This window comes from Semicossyphus pulcher, unplaced genomic scaffold (assembly GCF_022749685.1).
Source record: "Semicossyphus pulcher isolate SPU_LCO1_2020_fin unplaced genomic scaffold, fSemPul1.0.p SCAF_11, whole genome shotgun sequence".
Taxonomy (NCBI): domain Eukaryota; kingdom Metazoa; phylum Chordata; class Actinopteri; order Labriformes; family Labridae; genus Semicossyphus; species Semicossyphus pulcher.
Genome location: NW_027211615.1, coordinates 24851208 through 24874374, shown reverse-complemented (window position 1 = coordinate 24874374; position 23167 = coordinate 24851208). Strand labels below are relative to the sequence as shown.

General features: G+C 39.5%; 2 protein-coding genes across 7 annotated transcripts in view; one reads left to right on the top strand and one right to left on the bottom strand.

The window, feature by feature from the left end:
• LOC138585342 (dystrobrevin beta-like) overlaps positions 1-12192 on the bottom strand; it is a 28337-nt gene extending 16145 nt beyond the window's left edge. For 4 of the 6 annotated variants that reach the window (XM_069657643.1, XM_069657647.1, XM_069657646.1 and 1 more), the window contains exons 1-6: positions 11952-12192; positions 5955-6005; positions 1714-1805; positions 911-991; positions 419-632; positions 166-251 (exon numbers count right to left, since the gene is read on the bottom strand). In XM_069657643.1, coding sequence (XP_069513744.1) covers positions 166-251; positions 419-632; positions 911-991; positions 1714-1804 — 472 coding nt within the window. In that variant the 5' untranslated portion in view covers position 1805; positions 5955-6005; positions 11952-12192. Of the gene's footprint in view, positions 1-165; positions 252-418; positions 633-910; positions 992-1713; positions 1806-5954; positions 6006-7529; positions 7589-11951 lie in introns of those variants that run through there. The other 2 variants (XM_069657644.1, XM_069657645.1) reach the window with 2 other exon arrangements.
• A 2837-nt stretch (positions 12193-15029) lies between these two features.
• On the top strand, positions 15030-17337 carry LOC138585341 (toll-like receptor 5). Its single transcript, XM_069657642.1, has 2 exons — positions 15030-15068; positions 15451-17337. Exons 1-2 carry the CDS (start codon positions 15030-15032, stop codon positions 17335-17337), a joined length of 1926 nt encoding a protein of 641 aa, XP_069513743.1.
• The last annotated feature ends 5830 nt before the right edge of the window (positions 17338-23167 follow it).

Genomic DNA, 23167 nt, shown 5'->3' with positions numbered 1-23167 from the left:
TTATTGATGTCATATAGCCAGTAAAACAATGTAAAAAAAAAAGCTAAAGTTATTAGTAGACAGCAAAGTCACTGAAAGTCTGCATGACAGATCAGAAAGTTCCAGTTTCGTTGAAAATGTTTTAAGTATTTATTGGAAAAACAAGACAAATCATCTGTTACTCACATCGAAGTTTATCTACCAGTTTCCCTCCACACAGTGTGGACAGCATCGCCTTCACAGAGAGCACAGTTAGACGGCTGTCTGGCTCACTGAAACAAGAACAAAAAAACACTTATGATACTTCAGTCACCCTCACAACTACATGGGAAATGATCAAACATGGATATCTGTATCACATCTAATCAACAGGATGTCAATCTGTAAAAAGTGGGTTCAAAAAACAAGTTTTCCTTCTAAACTGATTTCTCTGTACTACCTGTCAACTGCGGCCAGTAAGAAATCGACCAGCAGAATGGTGCTCTCTTGCGCGTTCACGGTGTGTGTGGTGGGCAGGCGCTTGCTGAGCTGGTTGAACAGGGAGGAGACCAGGTTCTCCAGCCTGGTCACAGAGATTCCGGCATTCAGCTCTACAGCGTTCAGACCAGCGTCCCGCACCGCCTCGATCACATTGTATATGTCGACCAGATGCACTGGAATGAAAGGAAGCAGGGCAGGTGAACATTTCACACCTTATGATTTTAAAAAGCTTATTTTAGTTTCTCTATTTCTTTAACTTTTTAAATTAAACAGCTGTTGTCAAAGTATTTCTAAATTCATTCCACTAGTGTCAAAAGGAAGGTTTGTTGTCAAGATTTATCTATAATAACTATATTTGACACTTTAAAGTGTGTTCAAACTGCACTAAAGAGCCATTATGATACTCTCTTTCATGCTGTCACCATACTGGAGGAGCCCAGTGTTGACTTACAGTTGCATCTCTTCTGTATGAATCGGAGCTTGCAGGCTGTTCGATATGTAGAGAGACAAATGGCATCAAAGTTCTGATCCCCTGTGAAAAAAGAAGACATTTATAAGCTCTGATGGGTCATTATTTCTGGGCTTATGACAATCTCATCAATCTCAGACTAAAATTCCTTCTCTCAGAGTGACGTACTGTAGATGAGAGTGATGTATTAAAATATTTGTAGCTACAGAGAATACAGCTGATTTTCAGGTATAAAAAACTAGATTGAATCATGTCAAATAAACGTGCAGATAAATCGTACAGTGTTTGGAACTTTTATTTTGTTTTATTTTGTTATTGGTTACATGAAACTAGTAATGAAAATCTTACCTATATAGTGTATATAAGTTATGTAAAAATGGTAGGTTTAATAAGCTATTCTTCTGTGTATTATTTCAATTTGTTAGTACTACTACTTCTTCTACCACTGCTATACAACAAGTATTACTACTACAAAACAGCTTTTTCTGTTCTAGGGATAAACGTCAACTGTAACAGTTTTCAAAGAGGCTTCAGTCATAATGAATGAGCTGGTGCATCTTCTGTTTTATTGTATCATTATATCTTGTATTGTTTTGCCTGTAATACTGTCACGTTTGAGTTTTGAACTGTCTCTTGTGTATTTGTTGTATTTTAAAAAGGCCCATTTAAAGACATTATGGTTATAAACGCATCGGTTTACATGCTATATGATTTTCCCTTTGAACATTGAATAACATTGAATAACATTGAATAAATAAATATATTAGGGGTCAAATGTCACTCACCAAGTTCCCTGAAGATTTGTCTCCCTTCTCCTCCTGCTGTTGATGGAGTCCCCCTCCCTCTGTCTCTCTGATCCCCCTCCTCCATCACCATCCTGAATAAAATCACAAACAGCAGGAAAAGGTAGCACCTGGTTTTATATCCAAGAAAACTGTTACCATCGTGAAACATTTTTATGATCCAGGCGGTGAAAAGGATTTAGGCTGTGAAGAAATTGTGTTTCAAGTCAAATAAACAACCCTGCAGTCCTGCTGTGATCAAGCTCAATAATGCTTACATTTCTTGCAGCTCTAAATTATGTGTGATTGAATTGTTGATGCTTCCAAATGCTGTAGGTATCCGATTTTTAGATTTTATCTTATTTATTTGTTAGGCACAATGTATTTTATTAAATAAGGTTGTTACTATTCCGTGTATTCTACCAGCTTCAACCTCACTTTCATCCGTCTTGTTTCCGTCATGCATGTTGTAATTATATAAGCATTGTTTGGTGTTGACTCTGCGCATTTCCGTGTTTGTTCTTTCACAGGAAATGTGGTCAGTAAAGACTTCAAAGACCCTCAGCAGTCAAATGTTTCTAGAAGAAAGCGACTAACATTCAGAAAAACCTCAAAAAGGAAACTTATGAGTGGCAAAATGGACAGAAATAAAACTGTGACACTGACAAACAAGGAAGTGTGTATCTTTAACTTCTATTTATACCCACAGGTCTACTGTATGCATACCGACACACCCACAAACAAGGGGAGGACTCAGAGTCAGATTCAAGGCCACCAGAGGATGAGCTGAGTGTTTGTTAAATAAACACATTAATGAGAGCAGCTGATGAAATCTGACCTGCAGGCTGGCATTTAGACAACTTAACAAGGGTAGTGAGGGGAAGAAGAGGGAGAGCGTGGGGCGGAGTGGACTGTACAGAAAGAAAGAAAGAAAGGACAGATGAAATGAAGAAGAAGAAAGGAAAGATAAAAAGACAGAAAGGAAGTAAACACTGGCAAGGAAAGGAAGGAAGGAAGAAGGCAGTAGGATACAAAGACAAAGAAAAAAGGCAAGAGAAAACAAAAGAGAGAAGGAAAGACAGGAAGAGGGAGGATAAGAAAAGAAAGAAGGATAGGAAGGAGGAGGGAAAAAGAAAGAAGGGAAGGAAAGAAAGGAAGAAAAAAGAAAGAAAGAAAGAAAGAAGGGATGGAGAAAGGAGGGATTGAGGAAGGAGGGAAGATAGAAAGCAAGTAAAAAAAAAAAAAATTGTCAACCTCTGCTGTCAGGTGATACAGAAAACACCAGAGGATATCCGTCGCCAAGGTAACCGTTATACTACACCCGAAAACCGAACACACACACGCACACACGCACACACACTTACAAATATTTGCATTCCTTGTATAGATGTGGTGACAAGCCAACTCCCAACACACACACTCACACACACATTTTCTAAGAAATTGGCACTTGCACACACACACACACACACACACACACACACACACACACACACACACACACACGCACGCACACGCACACACACGCACACACACACACACACACACACACACACGGACATACACGGACACACACACACACACACACGCTCACACACATTCCAGAGAGGATTTGAAAGCCTCCCAGGAGACTTCATGCTTCATCCAGACAAAAGAGGGATTCCTCCTTTCTCTCAGTCACTCTCTGTGTCACTCTCTCGCTCTCTTTCACATTCCCATACATCTTTATACAGCTGTTTCATTGATATTCCTCACTCTCTCCTGTTAGCTTTACTTTATATGCATACAATCAGGTCATATTAATCCGAATGAGTAGGAAAAAGGAAAAATGCAGTCGGCTCTAACCTATGTATCGATAACTCAAGTTTTCCATCTGAATGGTGCAGTGAAAGCCTTGGCGAGGGTGTTGAGGAACCTGCAGACAGCAACATGCTTCTTCTTTTTTAGTGTATAGGTGAGTTTTGATAAAGGAGAAAATGCATTTCTTCAACTTCTGGTTCTTCATATTCAGGGAACCAGCACCATCTATTCATATCCAAATATCTTGCACAGGTCTTTGAAAATGGCTTTCTGGGCTTTAAAAGTACGGGGTGACACTAATCTACAAATATTCTAGTAATAATACTAATCTACTTTGCTGCTGCTTCATGGAGCCAGGCTAGCCATTTCCCCCCTTCCAGTCCACCAAAAGCACAATAATAAGGATGAAATAAGCTTGTTTATCTTGCTTCTCCAGAATGCTGAACTATTCCTTTAAAGGATAACCAGCAATAAGAACAGGCAATGCAGGCGGACGCATGTTTATTGACACAAATTAAGACTTCATGAGCTAAAAGAGAGCGATGACTGTTTCCATAAGTGTCACCAGTTACCACTCTGGACTCCCATGGTGAGTAAATTGTTATTTCCAGCCTGGCCTTGGTGATAACTCCACCCTGTCTGTCTGTCTGTCTGACTGCATATGTCTGTCTGTCTGTCTGTCTGACTGCATATGTCTGTCTGTCTGTCTGTCTGTCTGTCTGACTGCATATGTCTGTCTGTCTGTCTGTCTGTCTGACTGCATATGTCTGTCTGTCTGTCTGTCTGTCTGTCTGACTGCATATGTCTGTCTGTCTGTCTGTCTGTCTGTCAGTCTGTCTGTCTGTCAATCGTTGACATGCATGGACATTTGGTCTGTGAGGTTTGCTTCCTATTATAACTCTGAAAGCTTTAAATCATCTTAGATATAATTACCCTTCCCGCAATTACCCCCCGACGATGTCAGAGGGCCAGGAACAGCTTGGCTGCTGTTTTCCTAATCACTGGGTAGGAGTACAAAGGTTTGTCACAGGAAAAAGATCCAAACATGCTTTTTCAGAAAGTGACGTCAAAACCAAGCAGACCGTTACCCTGATCCCTGCTTCGTAAATGGACGATGCTAAAGCAGCTAAAAGAGAAAATCACTCTAAACTTTTAATAAAGTAAGATCTACAGTTGCATCTTCTCTGATGGAAATACATCATAACCTAACATAGATGATCATAAAATCAACAGCCCTTCAGTTTAATGTCCTGTCGTCCTATCGAAGGATGAAGTCTAGCTTATGGGAAATACTTGTTGAAAGTTGACTGTGTGCAATTTCTTATCAAACTGAACTAAACTGAGCATAAGTGGACAATGATTTTGTTTTGTTTGTTTGACTTTATTTTTTAATTACAGATGTGGAGAGGCGATGAAAACAAAACTGACACTGTGTCCTTGCAGCAAGCAAGAGTCCAACACGGCAGATGGCAGCTGCTTAATGACACACTTTTTGTTTTCACTGAATCAACACTCTAAATGCTTACACCGTCACAATGATATTGCTACCATGCAGAACGTTTGGCAGAACCGGTGGAACTAACATTAGTCTTGGAGGAAAGTATTTGCGAAAAACAAATGTGACCTAGTAGTTGAGCTGGAGGACAAGTTATTACAATTCTTCCTGAGAGGTACCAAATATCATATAATATTAGATATTTAAGTCTAGCTCAGCAATGGCCTCCATATAAAAATGTGTTGCTTTCTCAGTCTAGATTGCATTGCTTAGATGTTAGATGTTACAGGGACTGGAATAAATTCAGATCCAACTGTTCTGATTATATTCATATGGTTCTTTCTTCTCAACACAGTTAAAGTTTCCTTAAATTTGACCTTAAAAAAACACCAATACAACACAATATGTTGAATGGTAATACCTGTATTGAGATGTGCATTGTATCACCAGTTTCTTGCCAATACCTAAACTAATATGTTTACAGTGCAAATAAAAGCTTCCACAGGCTGAGTGGATAATCAAAGGTTAATGTGACTGACGGCTGATTGAGGAGTTACTTAGTGCTTTGTCTTCCCTTTATGAGCTCAGCTTAAGAAAGTAAAGTACAGAGGGAGGGAAAGAAAGAAGAAGTACAGACGTATATACAGCTGACCACTGTGCTGCTTCTCTATGTTTGTGCGGGTGGCGACGCACACTGCTGTTGCACCATGGTGTTTTATTATGGCTGACATTTGCTGAGCTTTACGGAAACAAACACACACACAGCACACGCAGCTCTGAATACACACGCTCTGAACTAGAGGACACTCTCTCTCTTCTAACTTGAGATGGGTTTAACATAAATACAGTTGAAGGCTGCATTTCAATCAAAGCGCAGTGCATCTGCATCCCTATATCAATGGCGTGTGTGTTTGTGTGTGTGCGTCCGTGAGTGTGTGTGTGGTCGTACCTCTCTGTGTCAGGGGGTCACACAGGACAGAGGAGCTTCAATAAAGGACGTCTAGCAGAGAGACAGAAAGAAAAGAGAAAGGCAGTTTGAAAAGTCTTTTCAATAAGGTCAAAGGCAATAAGGTCAAAGGCTCTTTGGGGATAACAGAGGACACACACTAAACACACACCCCTATATTTCTATGCATTGATTAAGACCTGTACACATGTTTACTTTTGCTCTAATCAACAGCAAACTTTTATGATGTGATATATAAATATGGTCAGTGAGGTAAAATATGCTCAATATTGATATGATGAAGGATCCTAAAAACAGCTGATTATTTTTCACCTGTAATGTTTTATCAATTCAACATTTTATGACTTAATTTATTTTGGTTTGGTATTCAGGTATCGGCGAGTTTGCCATGCTATGAACAGAATTTATTCTCGGTATTTGTTCATGTTTTACAAAAAGTTTCACATGAGACAAGCCATACAACAATGATAGCAATCATATGACATCCATACAGGGTGAGGAGGAGTATTCAGCCAGGAACTGGTATAAGGAAGGGAAAAATGCTTCCTCTCCAAGACAGCAAAAGCTGCCAAGTACAACAAAATCTTCCCCAATCAAAATATAATAAGGTTCACACACACTGACACGTCATTGGGCTTTGTTCAACAAGCTCTAACAGCAGCAGAGTCAGCAATCCTCCCATGACAAAGACTCATAATATTGTCCCACAAACACAGTCTTACTCAAGTCTCATGGATACAATGAGACACAATACATGGGAAATGTCATTATTTTTCTGTATAAGCTGAGTTCATGCAGACAGCTTTAACAAATGGGTGTAAACTGCACCCAGCCTGAATATCAAGCACGACAAACTGCAAGAGGAAGACGGTGACATCCTGTCAGCGGGTATCACAAGTAGGACAGATAGATATCACACAGATAACTGATACATAACAGCATATTTCATTATCCAAGACATGGAAACTTATCAGTTGACATATCAGTTACAAGAATATGATGTTCCTGTTACCGTGTGGTTACCAACTTCAAATGCAACACATAATCTTAATTATCACACTGAAATCTGTCAAGCTGTCAAAAATTATCAGCTGTATTTTTAAAGATGTCTCCTAGTAGCACACTTGTTGCGTAAGTGTGGTTGATGATTCAGACTTTAAAACCAAGCTTCTTCCCTCTCTGCTGACTTAAGGCTGTTGGTGTGTGTGTGTGCGTGTGTGTGTGTGTGTGTGTGTGTGTGTGTGTGTGTGTGTGTGTGTGTGTGTGTGTGTGTGATTGATAGGGGTGTTACATCAGTGCAGACCACCCAGCCATGGCACCTGTGCATTTACCACACACGCTACTGTATCAGAACAGTGGTTACACTTATGTAGGTCTTACATCTATAGAAGCAAATGGTCTGGAAAACAAAAACACACGCTCTCTTCCACAAACTGTACTCTCCCCCTCAAACGCACACACCTGTTCTTAAAGAAGCAGTTACTTTCAGTATCAAACATGCCAACTTATGACTGGATTTTGTATCCAAAACTCATTCTGTATCCACACTCGACTCACCTAAAGTGTTGTGGGACAGAAGAAGAAGCAACACAGCAATGACACCAATGCAGAGCCGGGCGTCAGGCAGGCGAGGGGGTACTAAAGAGGGGTAAGAGGGTGTTTACCACCACACACACACTCTATGCATGCCACATGACCACATCACCATTTGCAGCTGCTAGCTTCTCTCACTGTCTGCCCTGACAGGACCTGGCCATTGCCTGTGTGTGTGTGTGTTATATAGTAGATGATATATATACACAGTGTGCTGCAACTTTAGATAGAGACACTGCTGGAATACCTATGGGCTCCATTTATCCTCAAATTGACTGTACTGAAGCACACACAACATATGAGGCTCATTGTCCAAACACGCAAATCCCTCGGAAAGCTCTGCGGCAACTTTCTAAATTGTTTTGGTTTTTTTAAAGCTACAGTTTCAGGAAATTGAGAAACTTGGAAGTTTGGGGATTTCAAAGAGCTGTCTGGATCGCAGATGTTTGCCTCCATCTCAAATGTCCTGAAATGTTTTAGGCATAATGGAGAACAAATAAACTGTAAGAAGGTATTAGACAAAAACCTGCAGTATTTTGGCTGAGGTTTCTACAAGACCAGGAATGCAGTTAGTCTCTTTACAGGAAAATGGATTGGGTCCTGGTATAATACTTGTTCGACTGACTCTGTATTTGTTGAAGGATAGTACAGTGGTGATTATTGGAAGTCTTAAAACTTAATTTGATTCCAATACTGAAGCAGCACTGGTAGTGGTAAATCGTAATGGTACTTTGGTTATCTATAAAGACATTCATGAAATTCAGAGAAATATTTACACCTTTACAAGAAGACAGTAGAAAGTAGATTATTGTTCTTTTTTTAATGTCTTACCACATAGGGGAGAGATATATTATATTACATTAAATAAATATATTGACTTTTCCTATGGCCTCAGTTTCACAGAGAAACACTTTCACCTGCATAACAGGTTGAACCGAAAGCAAAACTCTTTCCAATCTCTGAGTCCTGACCTTTGACCCCTGAGCTGTCAGAGACAACCCGACTGACCCCGGGGTTGTCACCAGGCAGGTAAAAACAGAAGCAACACATCTCTGGTTACACTTTTAAGATGGACAGCGAGCATGCCAAGGGTGTTTGGAGGACTGGACAGGAAGTTATAATGTATACTGTTTAAAATAAAACACCAGGCCGGAACTGGCTGAAATAATTTTTTTTACAAGAACTTTGGACTGAAGCTTCTAAGCTCTCTAAAACTGTATTTAGACAGACAAAAGCAATGCAGAAAGAAATGCACCTCCTCATTTTCATTTTGAAGTCAAATTATCAAGTGTTGACAGAGCGGGCATCAATGCCAAGTTATGAAAAAAAGACGCATTCTTATCTGGCAACAAACGTAGAACATGGCTCAACCTTTGCCACAATGCAATCCAATGTCATTTGCTTTTTGTAAAGCTTTCAATTTCATGGATCCATAACTCAAACTGGCCTTCCTGGATTGTATTACACTGCTCACCAGTACCTGAGGCAATACGCCCCCCAACAACGCCTACCCTTGCATTCGTTTACAGTAAAACGGTGCTGGTTTCGCACTAAATGACTAATTCAATGCAAAGTGTTTCCTATTATCAGACTTCTCACACCTCCTGTACATTTAGAGTGCACAAAGCCTGGACCTTCGGCTGGAACCAAAGTAGACTGAAGTCTGAAAAAGTGAAAATTGAAACCTCAATGGATCTGGCTTTTGGGTCAGGAGGGTAATATACCAAGAGAACTGTATAGGGTCATGCAATTCGCAAAGAAAAGAGAGGATGAAATGAAGTGAGAATAATGCACAAAGAGAGAAATACTGCAGGAAGGAAAAGGAAAATGCAAAGATATAGAGAAGACACACAAAGAGAAATAAAGATTTACAGAGAAGTCAGAAGGAAAGAGTTTGAAAATGATATGGTGAAAGAAACAGGAAGAGAGTGCAAGAGAACCACAAGATAAACAGACAGGAACTGAATGTGGTGTCTACAGTCCGGAAGGAACCAAAGTGAAGAACAGAGAAGATATATTTGATTGTTGACATTGAACCTGCAGCCTGAAATACCTGAAATACTTGGATGAAAGAATAGACGGGATGGAAGACTCACACAAACATCTTTAAATAAGGGTCTCAGCCACAGACTTGAAGGACTGACTTTTATCTATCCTTCTGCCCTTGAGCTAGTAAATTTAACACAGCCATATTATTATAGTAAAGACGCAGAAAGAATCCAATTTGCAGTGGATTCCCACAGATTTAGCCACCAAGCTCTACAGCAAATAGATTGAGGGGCTTTTAGCTTCAGTGACCTTAAAAAACAAGTTCAGGAATTTGCAAGCTGTTAATCAATAACAAAAACTTAAAGTTCTTTCCCACAGGTAAAGTAGCCATTACACTGTGTTTTATTGCTGTGCTGTAAGCTATCAGAGCATTAACTTAAAGGCATCAAACATATCAAAAAGCAAGCTAGCAGAGAGCTCTGAAGCCCCCAAGAGTGTTTCAGAGCCACTAGCTCATATGTGCAAATGAGGAATACTTGAATTTCACTATAATTTAACCCTGGGGAATTATACAAACCAGGGGCTTGATGGGAAAGACTTTTCTGCTAATTATAGGTTTCATCCTCACTGCTATTATCTCCCCACCCACAGTGGAGACAGTAACACTATCAGCACTACAGTAAATCAACAACTGAAGTCATTACTCGCGCAGAGACTCAGACTTAAAATGTTATAAAGTAGAGGCCAATGTGAAGGCCGCTAAGGATTGTCTGCAGGTACATTTAGATAAAATACTCAGCTTTTAGATACTTGTTTGGGCGAAATAGCGCACATACTTTTCATACCTTGTGATCATGTGCTGGTGGGTGGACGCCAGGAAAAGTGGGATGGTAAATTCTTGGTTTTCTCTCTAATTTTACCCTGTTAAAGATGTAAACAAATCGCCCCCTGCTCAATTTAAGTAAACAATGCTTTGACCAGGGGAGAAGTACAGACCCTCAGGGGACAGTTTGGTACACAGCCAAACAGTAACTGTCCACCCTCTCTTTTTAGTTTCTTCCACAGGGTGCAACAGTTTGAAACAAACGTCTGCAACCTGAGTGGAAACAAACCGAAAAATACACTTATCAATTATGTCTTATGGCCTATTGTTTAAATCTTTACACTGCCATGTGTTTCTGTCACAGCCTATAATTGCTGGTTAGTTCATGAACTTGACCATTATATGTCTAATCAGTAGCTGCCAATAAAACAAGGACAATATAGGTTTCTCACTATATTTCTGAATCAATACTTAGGAGTTGCAGTACAGAAATGCAAGACATACTAAATGTCAATAAAGAAAATATTGGAAACACAATATTTATCAAAAAAAGTTTAACTTAACAAAACAAAGTCTTTAAAATTAAATTGTTGCTAGGGCAAAAATAAAAAATCATGTGGACAACAGGCAGATCTTGAAGTATCAGCACTTTATATATGATCTTAACACATTTCGGGGTTGCAAGGCCGGGGGTGTGGCTGTCACACTCTGCCAGAGCCCCCAAAATGATTGGGCTGTCTCGGATAACACTTTTTGGCAGGCTGTGGTGTGATAAATCACGTCAGCTTACCTCACAGGTCAGATATAATGATTCATTAAACCATATTGTGATTTATTAAGCCGTTTCATTTCACAGAAACAGTCAGATGAAATGATTTTTAGACCTAACATTTGAATCGTTATTGTAGCATTCCTACAGGTTATATTACATCTGTTTTCATTCAGCTTGTTACATTTCATTAGTGCATGCATGAATTGTATTAATGCTTAAAATAGTGACTTAATATAGTATGCCGAATTTCACATTACACACTAAATATTTCAAAAATGTATCATGTTTTCTCTAAAATAGTGTTTCTTGCGATAAATGAGGTAACGTTAAATTGCCAAATGCTTGAATGGAGTAACGTTCCAGTCATAGAAGGAAACAGCTCTTTTACGTTACAGGTCAAACACCAATAGTAGTTTTGATTTGAAAAGTGGGCTTGACTTTGGTCTACTACTACACTCAAGACAGGGAGGGAGGGACACTGCATTTGACTTTTTCCACAGTAAAATATTTCGACGGTATTCAGTGGGCACTCTGAGCTGCCATGAATTTCAAAGACTTGAGTCAAAGCTCAATTTTAGTTCTGCCTACTTCTGGGAAGCTGTGACATCTGAGCGGCCATATTGCAGAAAAGTTTAACTCCCTGTTCACCTTGTTCCACCGAATGAATGTGGTCTTTAACTCTGCAAACTCGGGTGTAAATTTACACTGAAAGTCAAACTTACTTCAGCTAAAACTTATACTTTTAGTCTCTGTGACTATGCTGTTTTGATTTAAATACTTATTTGAGGAGGGGTCTACTCACCGGTGACTATTTTCGGCAGGTATTCGTGTCCAAATACCAACATCAACACTGAAACGTGTGGCACTGACTTTAGCTAGCAACCGTTCTTCCCTCTTGAAGTATCCGCTTCCTTCTTTTCACCGTGTTTCTTTTGGTCTTCTCTTTGGTTTAAGTGATACAGTCCCGTTATTTATTTCCGTAGCAAACCATGTTTCACACCCTCCATACTGCTCGCCGCTGCAGTGCTGTACCGGTTGTTGCCGTGATGAAGTGTACTATTTTTGAAAGAAAGTCACTCCCCTCTCCGCTCCGTCCTGCCCCCTCCCCGGTGACAGTGAGGGGTGAATGCTGCTGATACAAAACATTGAGATTTGTTTGCGGTTTCAGTTTGGTAGTACAGTAATTAACTTCATTTTTACGCATATGGAATGTCGTTTACTTTTCCCTGTAAGAAAATTTGGTCATGTTAGAATTGATACCGTTAGAACTTCCAACGGTCACCGTTAAACTTCCAACGGTTTACGTGCTTATGACGTTATGGCGTTCTGAAACGTCACGTAAACCTCTGCAATTAAACTAGTAGACTACAAATGAAAAACAGTAATCCTATGTTTATTTTAGTACCGGTTGAATTTTACTTTCACAGCCTAATTAAATAGCCTACACCCTGAGGACACTTTTATTAAGGAAGGTAAGTCAACTAAATTTGCTGATTTAGGCCTACTGAAGGACATTTTGAGGAATCTAAAGCCTAATAGTATTTCTTTTTTATTCTGCTTTAATGACGTATTCTCCTCTACAGTTCAGAGGGACATTTTGTAACCTACTTTTTACTCCTCTTCATATTAGATAAGATTAAATTCAACTTTATTGTCATTGCACAAAGAAGACCATGGTACTGAGATAGCATAAAGCAATTTAGCATCTAACCAGACATGCTAAAGCAGTATTCTGTTTATAAATAGCACTAGATGTAAATAGGTTGCACTAAGATGTACTATAACCAGTATTAAAACTAGCATATGAACAGAAATGTGAGGGCTAATGAATTTAATTCTACAAAACTGAATTAAAAGTAAATATGGGGCTATTTGGGGGCATACTAAGAGAATCTGTAACATTATTCCCACAATGTCCATCAACCTCTGTCCTTCTTCTCTCCCCATTGTATTTGACAAACTTCATTCCCTAGAGGTTGTGAAATTCACCAGCCCTGTGTTACTAAACTACACGTACACAACACACAAACACACAAACACACCTCTACCCTGCAGTGTGTTAGGCAGATTACAATGAAAATGCAATATGTCAATATGTCATTCTTAGTTTTTATACTAACGTAGGGTTTCTCAAACTATTAAACTAACTAGGGTTCCTATAACTACACTTCAGAGTGAGATCTATACTTCTATACAAGGACTTATATACCAAATGTATCTACTGTAAATGCAAAACACTGAAAACCAGCAATACAACATGTTGCAGGTAAAAGTAATACATTCAAAATTGGAGGCTGCTTATATATTAAAACAAACCTACGCTTAGCAACTTTTCGTTAAGGCTGTTAAATGTTAAATCTTAATACATGATGCATTGACACAGCAGTGTTTAAATATTTAAATTATAGCTCATTTTATTTTATACATTATACACTGTTTGGGAGTTTAATCTATAGGCATGTATCATTCTTTACAAATTGTCTTACCATATTTATTATATTATCACCTGCAAAGAAACTACAGTAGTACACTATGACTATAGTTTTCGTACAAATGTATTGGAGTAAAAAGTACATCTCCCTCTTAGGGGAGTTAAGTTGAAATTAAAAAAATAAAGAATAGCACCACTGATTGATTATCTCCAACCACTCCAACTTAATATTTAAAGGGGGAAGAACAATTTTAGGTAACTGTGAAAAACTATGCAACCCATTGAAATAATGTTGTCATTGGCTGTCCATTAAGCAAAAAAAGACACAATGTTTTCCACCATATCCTGTGACTAAAACAGTTTCCTACTCATATCAATCTATGTACAAATATGTTCACTCTGTTGATGTATCAGAAATTCCACATTTCATCACTTAATACAACAGCCGGTCTATAAAGGACCATTTTTAAAATGCTGTTCATCTTATATTTAACAATTATTGACACCCAAATGACTATGTTGCAGGTGCATACTATAATAGGGAAGTCAAGGAAGAAAAATAATCGATAAATATGCTTACAAAAAATTAATAAGGAGAAATCGAGTAGAGTATAGATTGAAAATAGAAGTAAAATACCCCTCCCAAAATATTAGCAACTGTATTCACATTTAATTTATATATTCACCAATATTAAACGTTAAAAATGTAAAGGCTTGTATCATGCCAATATATAATTTTTGTCATTTTTTTTAGTGCATGATTCTTGAAGCAGTCTCTGCACATGCAAATCCTAATCATACAGTTATAAATGTTCATACAGCAATAACAAAACCGAGGCAAAGAATCAAGAACAAGTTTCCAATGCATACAAGATTCATAGATATTTTTAATGTTTATTTTGTGAATAGTGCGGTTTAACAGAAATATAATGTTTTTAAGGCTGCAGCAACAGGTGTCTAAATGTGTTAAATGAAATACTTAAAAGAAAAAACCTCTGACACATCCCAGGATATAACATTCTTCTTTTAAACACATGCATTTGTCACACTGTTTACACACTAAACAGTCTAATCAATCTTGTATGCAATGCTGGAAAGAGATATCTCGTGCAACACAAACATCGGATTTTTGGAAAACCAGCCAGTTGTGCAATAGAATGTACCCTCCTGACCACCATACACACCACAATGCACAACAACAGAACATACAAAACATATTGTAGCAACGAAGGTCTGCAAACATGCAGGGGTACTTCCCTTTATCACGTAAGTCTGGGGAGAAAAAAAGAGGAAATTCCCACTGAGGGTCATGTTTAAGCTGCAGGGTTAATGCAATGTGCAGCACAAGTGATGCAAACACTCAGGGATATAAAAAGAGCTCCAACAGGAATCTCTGCAGACTGGAGCTCAGAGTTTTGCACTACACTAGGGTTGGATTTCTGTGTGAAGATGTGGCAGCTGTTGGTCGCCATCTGTGTTTTCCTACAGGTAAGTAAATACACATAACAACATCTATGCAGATTAATTTGCCACTGTGTTTATACTGCAACTCTGTATACAGTCAACTTTGTTTGTCTGCAAAATAAATAGAAAGGGTTGAGCAATGTTTGTGTGTATGGCAGTGTGGAAAAAGTAATGTATTAAAGAAAGTTTTTTGAATAACAGGCTTGAATCCAAAAAGGCAAAAATACATCAAAAGGTTTATTGATCTTTAAAAGATACTTTTATTTTGAAGGTTCTTCCTATTAGCAATAATGAGCAGATTATACTGTATACTTATAGACAACACAAAACCAAAAATTAAATTTTAGAGTTAAGAGGAAACTGAACATTTATCTACTTCATAATAAAATAATCTCCTTACTTGCAGGTGCCTGGTTGTTTCCCATCATGCCTCATTATGGGATCTGTCGCCAACTGTGCCTTAAAGAACCTCCGCTGGGTTCCTCCCCTCCCTCCCCACATCACCCACCTGTACCTGGAGATGAACCACATCAGTGAGATCAACTCCACCTCCCTGTCGGGCCTGGTGGAGCTGCAGGAGCTGGACCTGGGGCGTCAGTTCGCTCCTCTTGTGATCAGGAACGACTCCTTCGTCAGACAAAGGCGCCTGAGGAGGCTCATGCTCGGCTTCAACGTCGGCCTTCAACTGGAGCCGCTGGCTTTTTCTGGACTGTCCAGTTTGCAGAGCCTCCAACTAGATTACTGCTCGCTTCAAGAGTCCATACTGGAGGAAGACTATCTGGAACCACTGTCCTCCTTGGAGACGCTTGACCTCTTTGGAAACCAGATAAAGAGACTCCAGCCTTCGATGTTCTTCTCAAATATGACTCATTTGAAAAAATTGAATCTTAAACTGAACAAAATGAACAAAATTTGCGAGTCTGATCTTGTTGCTTTTCAGGGAAAGCACTTTAGTTATCTGAACTTGGACTCTGTTCACCTTCAGGCCATGTCTAGTGACGGTTTTGACTGGAGGAAATGTGGGAATCCTTTCAGAGGAATGTCCTTTCAGACGCTCGACTTGTCCTACAACGGGTTCAGCATTGGTAAATCGAAGCAGTTTTTCCGAGCCATTGAGGGGACTAAGATCCGCCGTCTCAAACTCTCAGGACCTATGGGGAAAGGATTCTCCTTCAACAATCTCCCTGATCCAGACCGCAGCACGTTCGAAGGCCTGAAGAACAGCTCAGTCCGCACTTTGGATCTGACGAAAAACAGGATATTTGCACTGCAGCAGGGGGTTTTCAGCGCGCTGAAAGAGGTCGCAATCATTGATGTTTCCCAAAACAGAGTGAATCAGATCCACAGAAACGCCTTCGAAGGTCTTCAGGGACATTTAATAATGCTCAACCTGTCACACAACCTGCTCGGGGAAATCTACTCTTACACTTTTGCTTCTCTGACAAACCTCACTGTCTTAGACCTCTCCTACAACCACATCGGTGGACTCGGCTTTGGCTCATTTAGCGGACTTCCCAACTTGAAAGCGTTGTTTCTAACAGGAAACTCTTTGCGAGACCTTGGCTTCCCTGCGTCTCTCCCTAGCTTGGATTACCTCCTGTTGAATGATAATAAGTTGGCGCCCTCTTCGGTGAGCAGCATCACGCGATTTGCCAGTAATATTGTGCATTTGAAGATTCAGGACAACAGATTAACAAACGTGGGGGATGTTTACACCTTTTTGTCTCAGCTCAAACGCCTCAAATATCTCTTCTACGGAGGAAACACAGTCAGGGTTTGCACACTCAGTAGACGAGTTTCAGCAGCAGGATTGACTAATTTCAAAGTCCTGGATCTCCACAGCAGCTCCCTGCAGTCCATCTGGTCTCAGGGGAGTTGCCTGAATCTGTTTGACAATCTTGGACATGTACTCAGTCTCAATTTGAGCTTCAACGCACTGCAGGCTCTTCCTCAAGGTGTCTTCAAGGGTCTAACCTCATTAGTGGAGCTGGATCTCTCCTCTAATGCCCTGACTTACCTCCAGCCTGATGTCTTACCCAAAAGTCTGAAAGTTCTCCACCTCTCCAACAACTTCATAGCCTCCCCGGACCCATCAGCTTTTCCCTCTCTCAGCTCTCTCAACCTAGAGATGAACCGGTTTCACTGTGATCAAAACCTGAAGAGCTTCCTGACGTGGCTGAACACAACAACGGTTACCTTTCTGAGTCCAACTGACAAGCTCAGGTGTGAGTTTCCTTCTGGTTATTATAAAGTTCCTCTGTTAGATTACGCTGCCCAGGTCACAGAGAAATGAAATCGGAATTACAGTGCATGACGAGTATGAGAAAGGTAGAAAGCAAGTCGACCAGTGAATGTACAAGAGTTTAGAGTATAAAGAAGAAGAAAAAGACATGCATTAATGGGGAGATGTCAGAGCGAGGGGGCTGCACATGGACATGCACCCCAAGCTGTTGCCTTGCTCAGGGGTACCTCGACAGAGCCCAAAAGAACCGGCACCTCTCCAGCTACCAGCCCCAATGCCATGGTTGGTCCATCCTCTGGTCCCTATAGACAGAGCTACCTTTTACCCCAAACTGCAAAGATGAGGCACAACATTTGTTTTAAGTGTAGCTACTATAGTAAGAGTAGCAATACAACTGTGTAGAAATACTCCTTCATAAACAACAAGGAAAAATTAGCCACATTAATGGTACTAATTGTGCAAAATGGCTCATTTGCATTGTGCAAAATACATTTTATAAAATTTTATGATATTGTTGCATTCATGTGTAAGCATCACTAAAATGTTGCAGTTGGTTGATTCAGCGTAATAAATAATCATGCTTCAAAATAATCCTAATGATAATCATCACTATAATACAATCGTCTCTGTTGATAATAGTTTTTGTTAATAATCTGAATCTGCAAATGACACAAGCTTTAAAATAAATGTACCTACTTGAGTAAATGTACTTGCAACCATTGATGATTAAGAGGAGTTGGTTAAGATCAGCTGAAGTAATAGAAATCCTTCTAAGCTGTGTGACTGTCATTTCACCAGCAGGGGGAGCTGCAGAATCAGAGAACAGAAGCGTTCGGCTTTTAGGCTGTAAATGACTGACTTCTTCTGCAATGGAAAAATTATTTGATTTTTGTTACTTTTTCTCCCCAAGTCTGCATTTTTACTGTGTAATTTGTACTATGTTTCCTTTGTCTCCTCAATACTGTCCATCAATAAATGTATTGCATTTTATATAACAATAACAATTAGATGATCAATCAATCAAATTTTATTTGTATAGCGTCAAATCATAACCAGAGTTATCTCGAGACACTTTACAAAAGAGCAGGTCTAGACCGGCTCTTTGTTATGTTATTTAAAGAGGGGCCCGACATGAATCACCATGAGTAGCACTTAGCGATATTCGGCACATTGGCAAGGAAAAACTTGAGCACCACTTACCTCACTGTCAGTAACAAAAATAAACATTAAAACAAACTACTTTTCAGACATGAAGCCATCTTTTGTACACACATAAATCCAAAACACATAACAAATAAGGATGATTTATTATCCTTGCATCTTAATTTAACCATGTCCAAGGTTTCCATTCAAGAATATTCCTTCCTCTTCTTCATCATCTGATAAATCAAAACATTTCACAAAGGCAGCAAGCGGTCCCCATATCGTTTCCCTTTTCTCATATGTGTCACTTTCTGTGAAGGAAAGATGTCAGCATTTGCCAAACCCAGTGTGTAACACTTGGTCTGTTGATCGTGTTCCAATATATTGCAATTGCTCTTTTTACATGCAGGAGACACATATCTATGATTATCTGTTTACTTTTTGTAAACTAGTGTTTTTGGGGGGTAAAGCCCTAAAATAAAAAGCTCAGGATCCATTGAAACATCTTTGGAAATCTTTTTTCTTTTGCTTTTTTAACCTCTTCCCAGAATGTTCTACTCTTACTGTACTGCCAAACACAATGGAATAGTGTCCTCATCTCCTCAGTGCAATACTTCTTTTATAAGTACATTTTTAGTGTGTTTGCTTTGCTACTGTTAAATAAATGAGTGATCTCTCGATTCAGGCTGCAGGCAAAACACTGTACAGGGTGTGCTGGTCAGGTATCTTTGGTGACACCACCAAAGAGCTTGTAACAAAATATTCAAGACCTTCCTAAAGATATTCCCTGATTAGGTGTTTGCTTCATGAGAAAACCTCTGTCTGAATCCTCCCATACAGTAAGACTGAGATTTAAAGACATATTCATTGTCATCAAACCATGCAGAGGCCCTCATGCAGCCTGAAAATATATCCACATTTCACAGCTTTATTTACAGTTCAGTCTGTAACCACCACTGCAGACGTTCATCCATTCATAAGTCGGCTTCATTAAATTTACAGTGAAAGTTTAGTTACATTACAGCTGTGTCTGACACGGACAATGATGTTTTCACTCCGTGTGACCTAAATCAATTCTTCTGCCCCAATTAACGCCAGCCTAAATTATGTTGAACGTGTACATTAAATGAGGGGGAAAAGAGGGCAAACTTTAACAATTTAACAGCATCACTGGGTCATGAGGAAGCTCAACGCTGGGATTAAATGTTTTGCCCGGCAACAACACTTTCAACAGCATTAAGAACTATCTGAGAGGAAGATTTTAACCTCGTGTTTGATGAGTTAGAAGGCACTCGAATACGACATAATCAAGACAGCTGTCGAGGGATATGAAAGCCAGACTCATTGAAGAATCCTTGACCGAATCTCACCATTTTTGTCACCAGGTAGATTAAATCCATGAGGCCTTAAAGACACAGCAGACTGCTGGAAATGTCAATACCCATTTTAACCAAAATACTTTTTATGATTTATTTCTATTAAATTAAGTTTTCCAGTACTGAACAGCAATGAGTGGTATGAACCAAGCAAATTAAATTATCTTAACATAAAAGCACCAAATATGAACAGATTGTGTTTTATCATGTACAAAATGTAATAAATACTATGTTGATTAACTGTAATCTAGATATAAATCTGTGTGATATGGACAGATTATTTGTGGTCAAACTTGAGGGGAAGTTAAACACGCAACACAATAACCTGGCAACTCAAAGGAGAGCTTAGTTTAGGTCAAAGAAATAGTTGATTTCAGTGCCCTGGAGCTCAAAGGACTTGTAGTGACTAAGCCCCTAGCTTTAGCCGCTACTGGTTGCTAATGGGTCCGACTTAGTTTACGTGTGCTCGTATTTCAAAAAGGTTTCCATTACGTAATGTTTATTGTCCATTACATTGCACGTTCACGTATGTTCCCAAACCAAACTAAATAATCTTGCCAACGTAGAAAAACCGACAAAACCAAGACACAATAAAAAACAATATACCTCTGCCCATTAGCCACAGCTGTGCTCTCAGGACATTAACTTAAATAACCTTTAGCCAAACTGGCCTCGAATTACGCCCCCTGGTGCCCGGAGGAACAATAAAAACAAATAATACATGGCTCCTACGGGACATACTGTATTTTATTGGTGAAATCGAGCAGTATTCCCTCTGGATTTGAGCATAATGTAACATGAGGATGTTCCCCTCCTCTTACAGCAGAGGGCAGCATCAGCCCAGTCAGTACACCCGGTGATCGTCGGCCTTCGTGCTGCTGTTCAACACTACTGCTCCTCTAACACCAAACCAAACACACTTTTCCTGCTGGAATAAGCGTGCAGCACTGCAGTCTTCAAATCTAATAAAAACGTGGAACCTACTCTAAACTGGGTGACCCATAAATTCATAACAGAGAACACACGATGGTAGATGATTGGTTACTGGGTCTGATCAGAGCTGAGGGACGTTTAAATTATTTAAATGGTATGACAGGATTCTCTATTGTGAATAATTCTATATTCTTAAATTATACTGGAAATATTAACTGGGCTCAGTCTATGTTTAATTTTGTTAGTAATCTGGTGTTAACTTGGAGTGAGGCTGAATTGAACATGTACTCGTACCGTCCTAATAAAGCTGCTCTCTGCTCATTAAACATTAAATACAGACAGGCAGGGGGTGAGCAAGAGAGCTCTGTCATGTCTGTAAGTCAGCTGCTGATAACACTCACACTGTATCAGTGAATTTATAGATGTGTGTGTTTGTGTGTGTGTCACTTATAAGTCATCCCAAGACCTGATTGTGTCATGGGTGAGTGTTGCTCATGAATCACAGATCCAATACCTGCAAGACAACTTAGTGTGTGTGTGTGTGTGTGTGTGTGAGAGACTGACTGGTAAAATGACTCACAGTATATTTATATCTTTTTTTACTGTAATTAATTTAAACCTCTCTGTCAAACATGCCCATCCAGGAGATAATGAGATACACAGACTAAAGGCAACATATAAACTACACCTATTTTTACTGGCATCATTTCACTTCCCTCAAAATATGTACATATTATAACAGCAATATCCACCATAATAACTTGTTTAATCATACAAGGCCTCTATATGTGGAAGCTAGAACTCCTAATGAATTAAAACATTATTAATAATCAATAAATTAATGTTAAGGGAACTCATTTAATTGATATTAGGCTAATCAGAGTATGTTTAGCTACTTGCAGCTTCTTAAATCAGAGGATTTGCCGCTTACTTGTGTTTTATATCAATCTAAAATAAAACCAGTGTTTTTAAAAGAACAGAGAGTGAGAGAGAAATTATAAATAACTTGTAGTTTGCTGTAATCATGCAGAATTTTGGTGCATGTATGAAATGAAAGAGAGATAAATGAGGTACTCTACTTTGTCATAACATTGCCTGATGTGTAATTCATAACTTTCTGCCTAAGATGCTATTTTTGGGGCTGGTTAATGTGTTGTATTTTATAATTGTAGGCATCCATTCATTATCTATAGCCTACCGCTTATCCTGTTCAGGGTAGTTGGGGAGCTGGAGCCTATCCCAGCTGTCATTGGGCGAGAGGCGGGGGTTACACCCTGGACTGATCACATAGAGACAGACAACCTTTCACGCTCACACCTACGGGATTGTAGAGTCACAAATTAACGAGCATGTCTTTGGACTGTGGGAGGAAGCTGGAGTACTCAGAGGGAACCCACGCACGCACGGGAAGAACACGCAGAAAGGCCCGCTACGTCTGAACCAGGTTTGGAACTAGGAATTTTGTGTGTACGCCTGTTAGCGCGTCTGTGGTGTGATTATACTCTGATTTTGTATGATAAATTTAGCAGGTAATGTCGACCACAGGAGGAATATCTTTCACTCTAATGACACTAATGGGGGCAATCTCTCTCTCTCTCTCTCTCTCTCTCTCTCTCTCTCACACACACACTCACATGCACAATAACCTTACACACATCTATTGATCAAAGGTACTAAAACATGTCTAATCAACCAGCAGGCGCCTGTGACAGTGTCTTTATTAGATTTTTTTTGTCAGCCAGACGTGAGCTCAGCTCGTCTGGCCCACCATGTTACATACATACATACATATAGATACACAACCCCCCCCACCCCCCAAACGCACACACACATACACCCCTCCCGACACCTTTTACTGGCAAGTTACCATGGAAACAGGCTGAGTATTCACCTCCTCCACTTCCTGGTTCCATCCCCCATCCTCCTCCATCGGCATCCTCCACCTCCCCACCCCCACAGCCCTCTCCCTCTCTCTCTCTCACACACGCACTCACACATTTGTACAATATTTTACAACCCTGACACAGATGGGAAACACACACTGATGTTATTGACCGACTATTATGACAAAAATATTTATACATGAACACGTTTAGAGCCGACAAAGCCGCTTCTTTCTGATCAGTCTTTAGCTCCAAATTAATTCAAACCAATCACGTCCATCCTGGCATCACCGTCTGCCCTATTTTTAGACCATCATTCATGATATCTTGAGGCAGTGGAAACGACTGATGCTGCCTTTAAGAGAGAGAATAAACAGCACACTGTAATAAATATTTGAAGAAGCTGCTTTTAGTTTTGTAGACAGTTTTTTAAAAATGTCTGACTCAATTTGAATAAATTTACCTGATCATTTAAGACCTAAAATGTGGCCCGATAGACATCTTACACCTCAAAACACAAATAAATGTAATAAATATATCTATTCT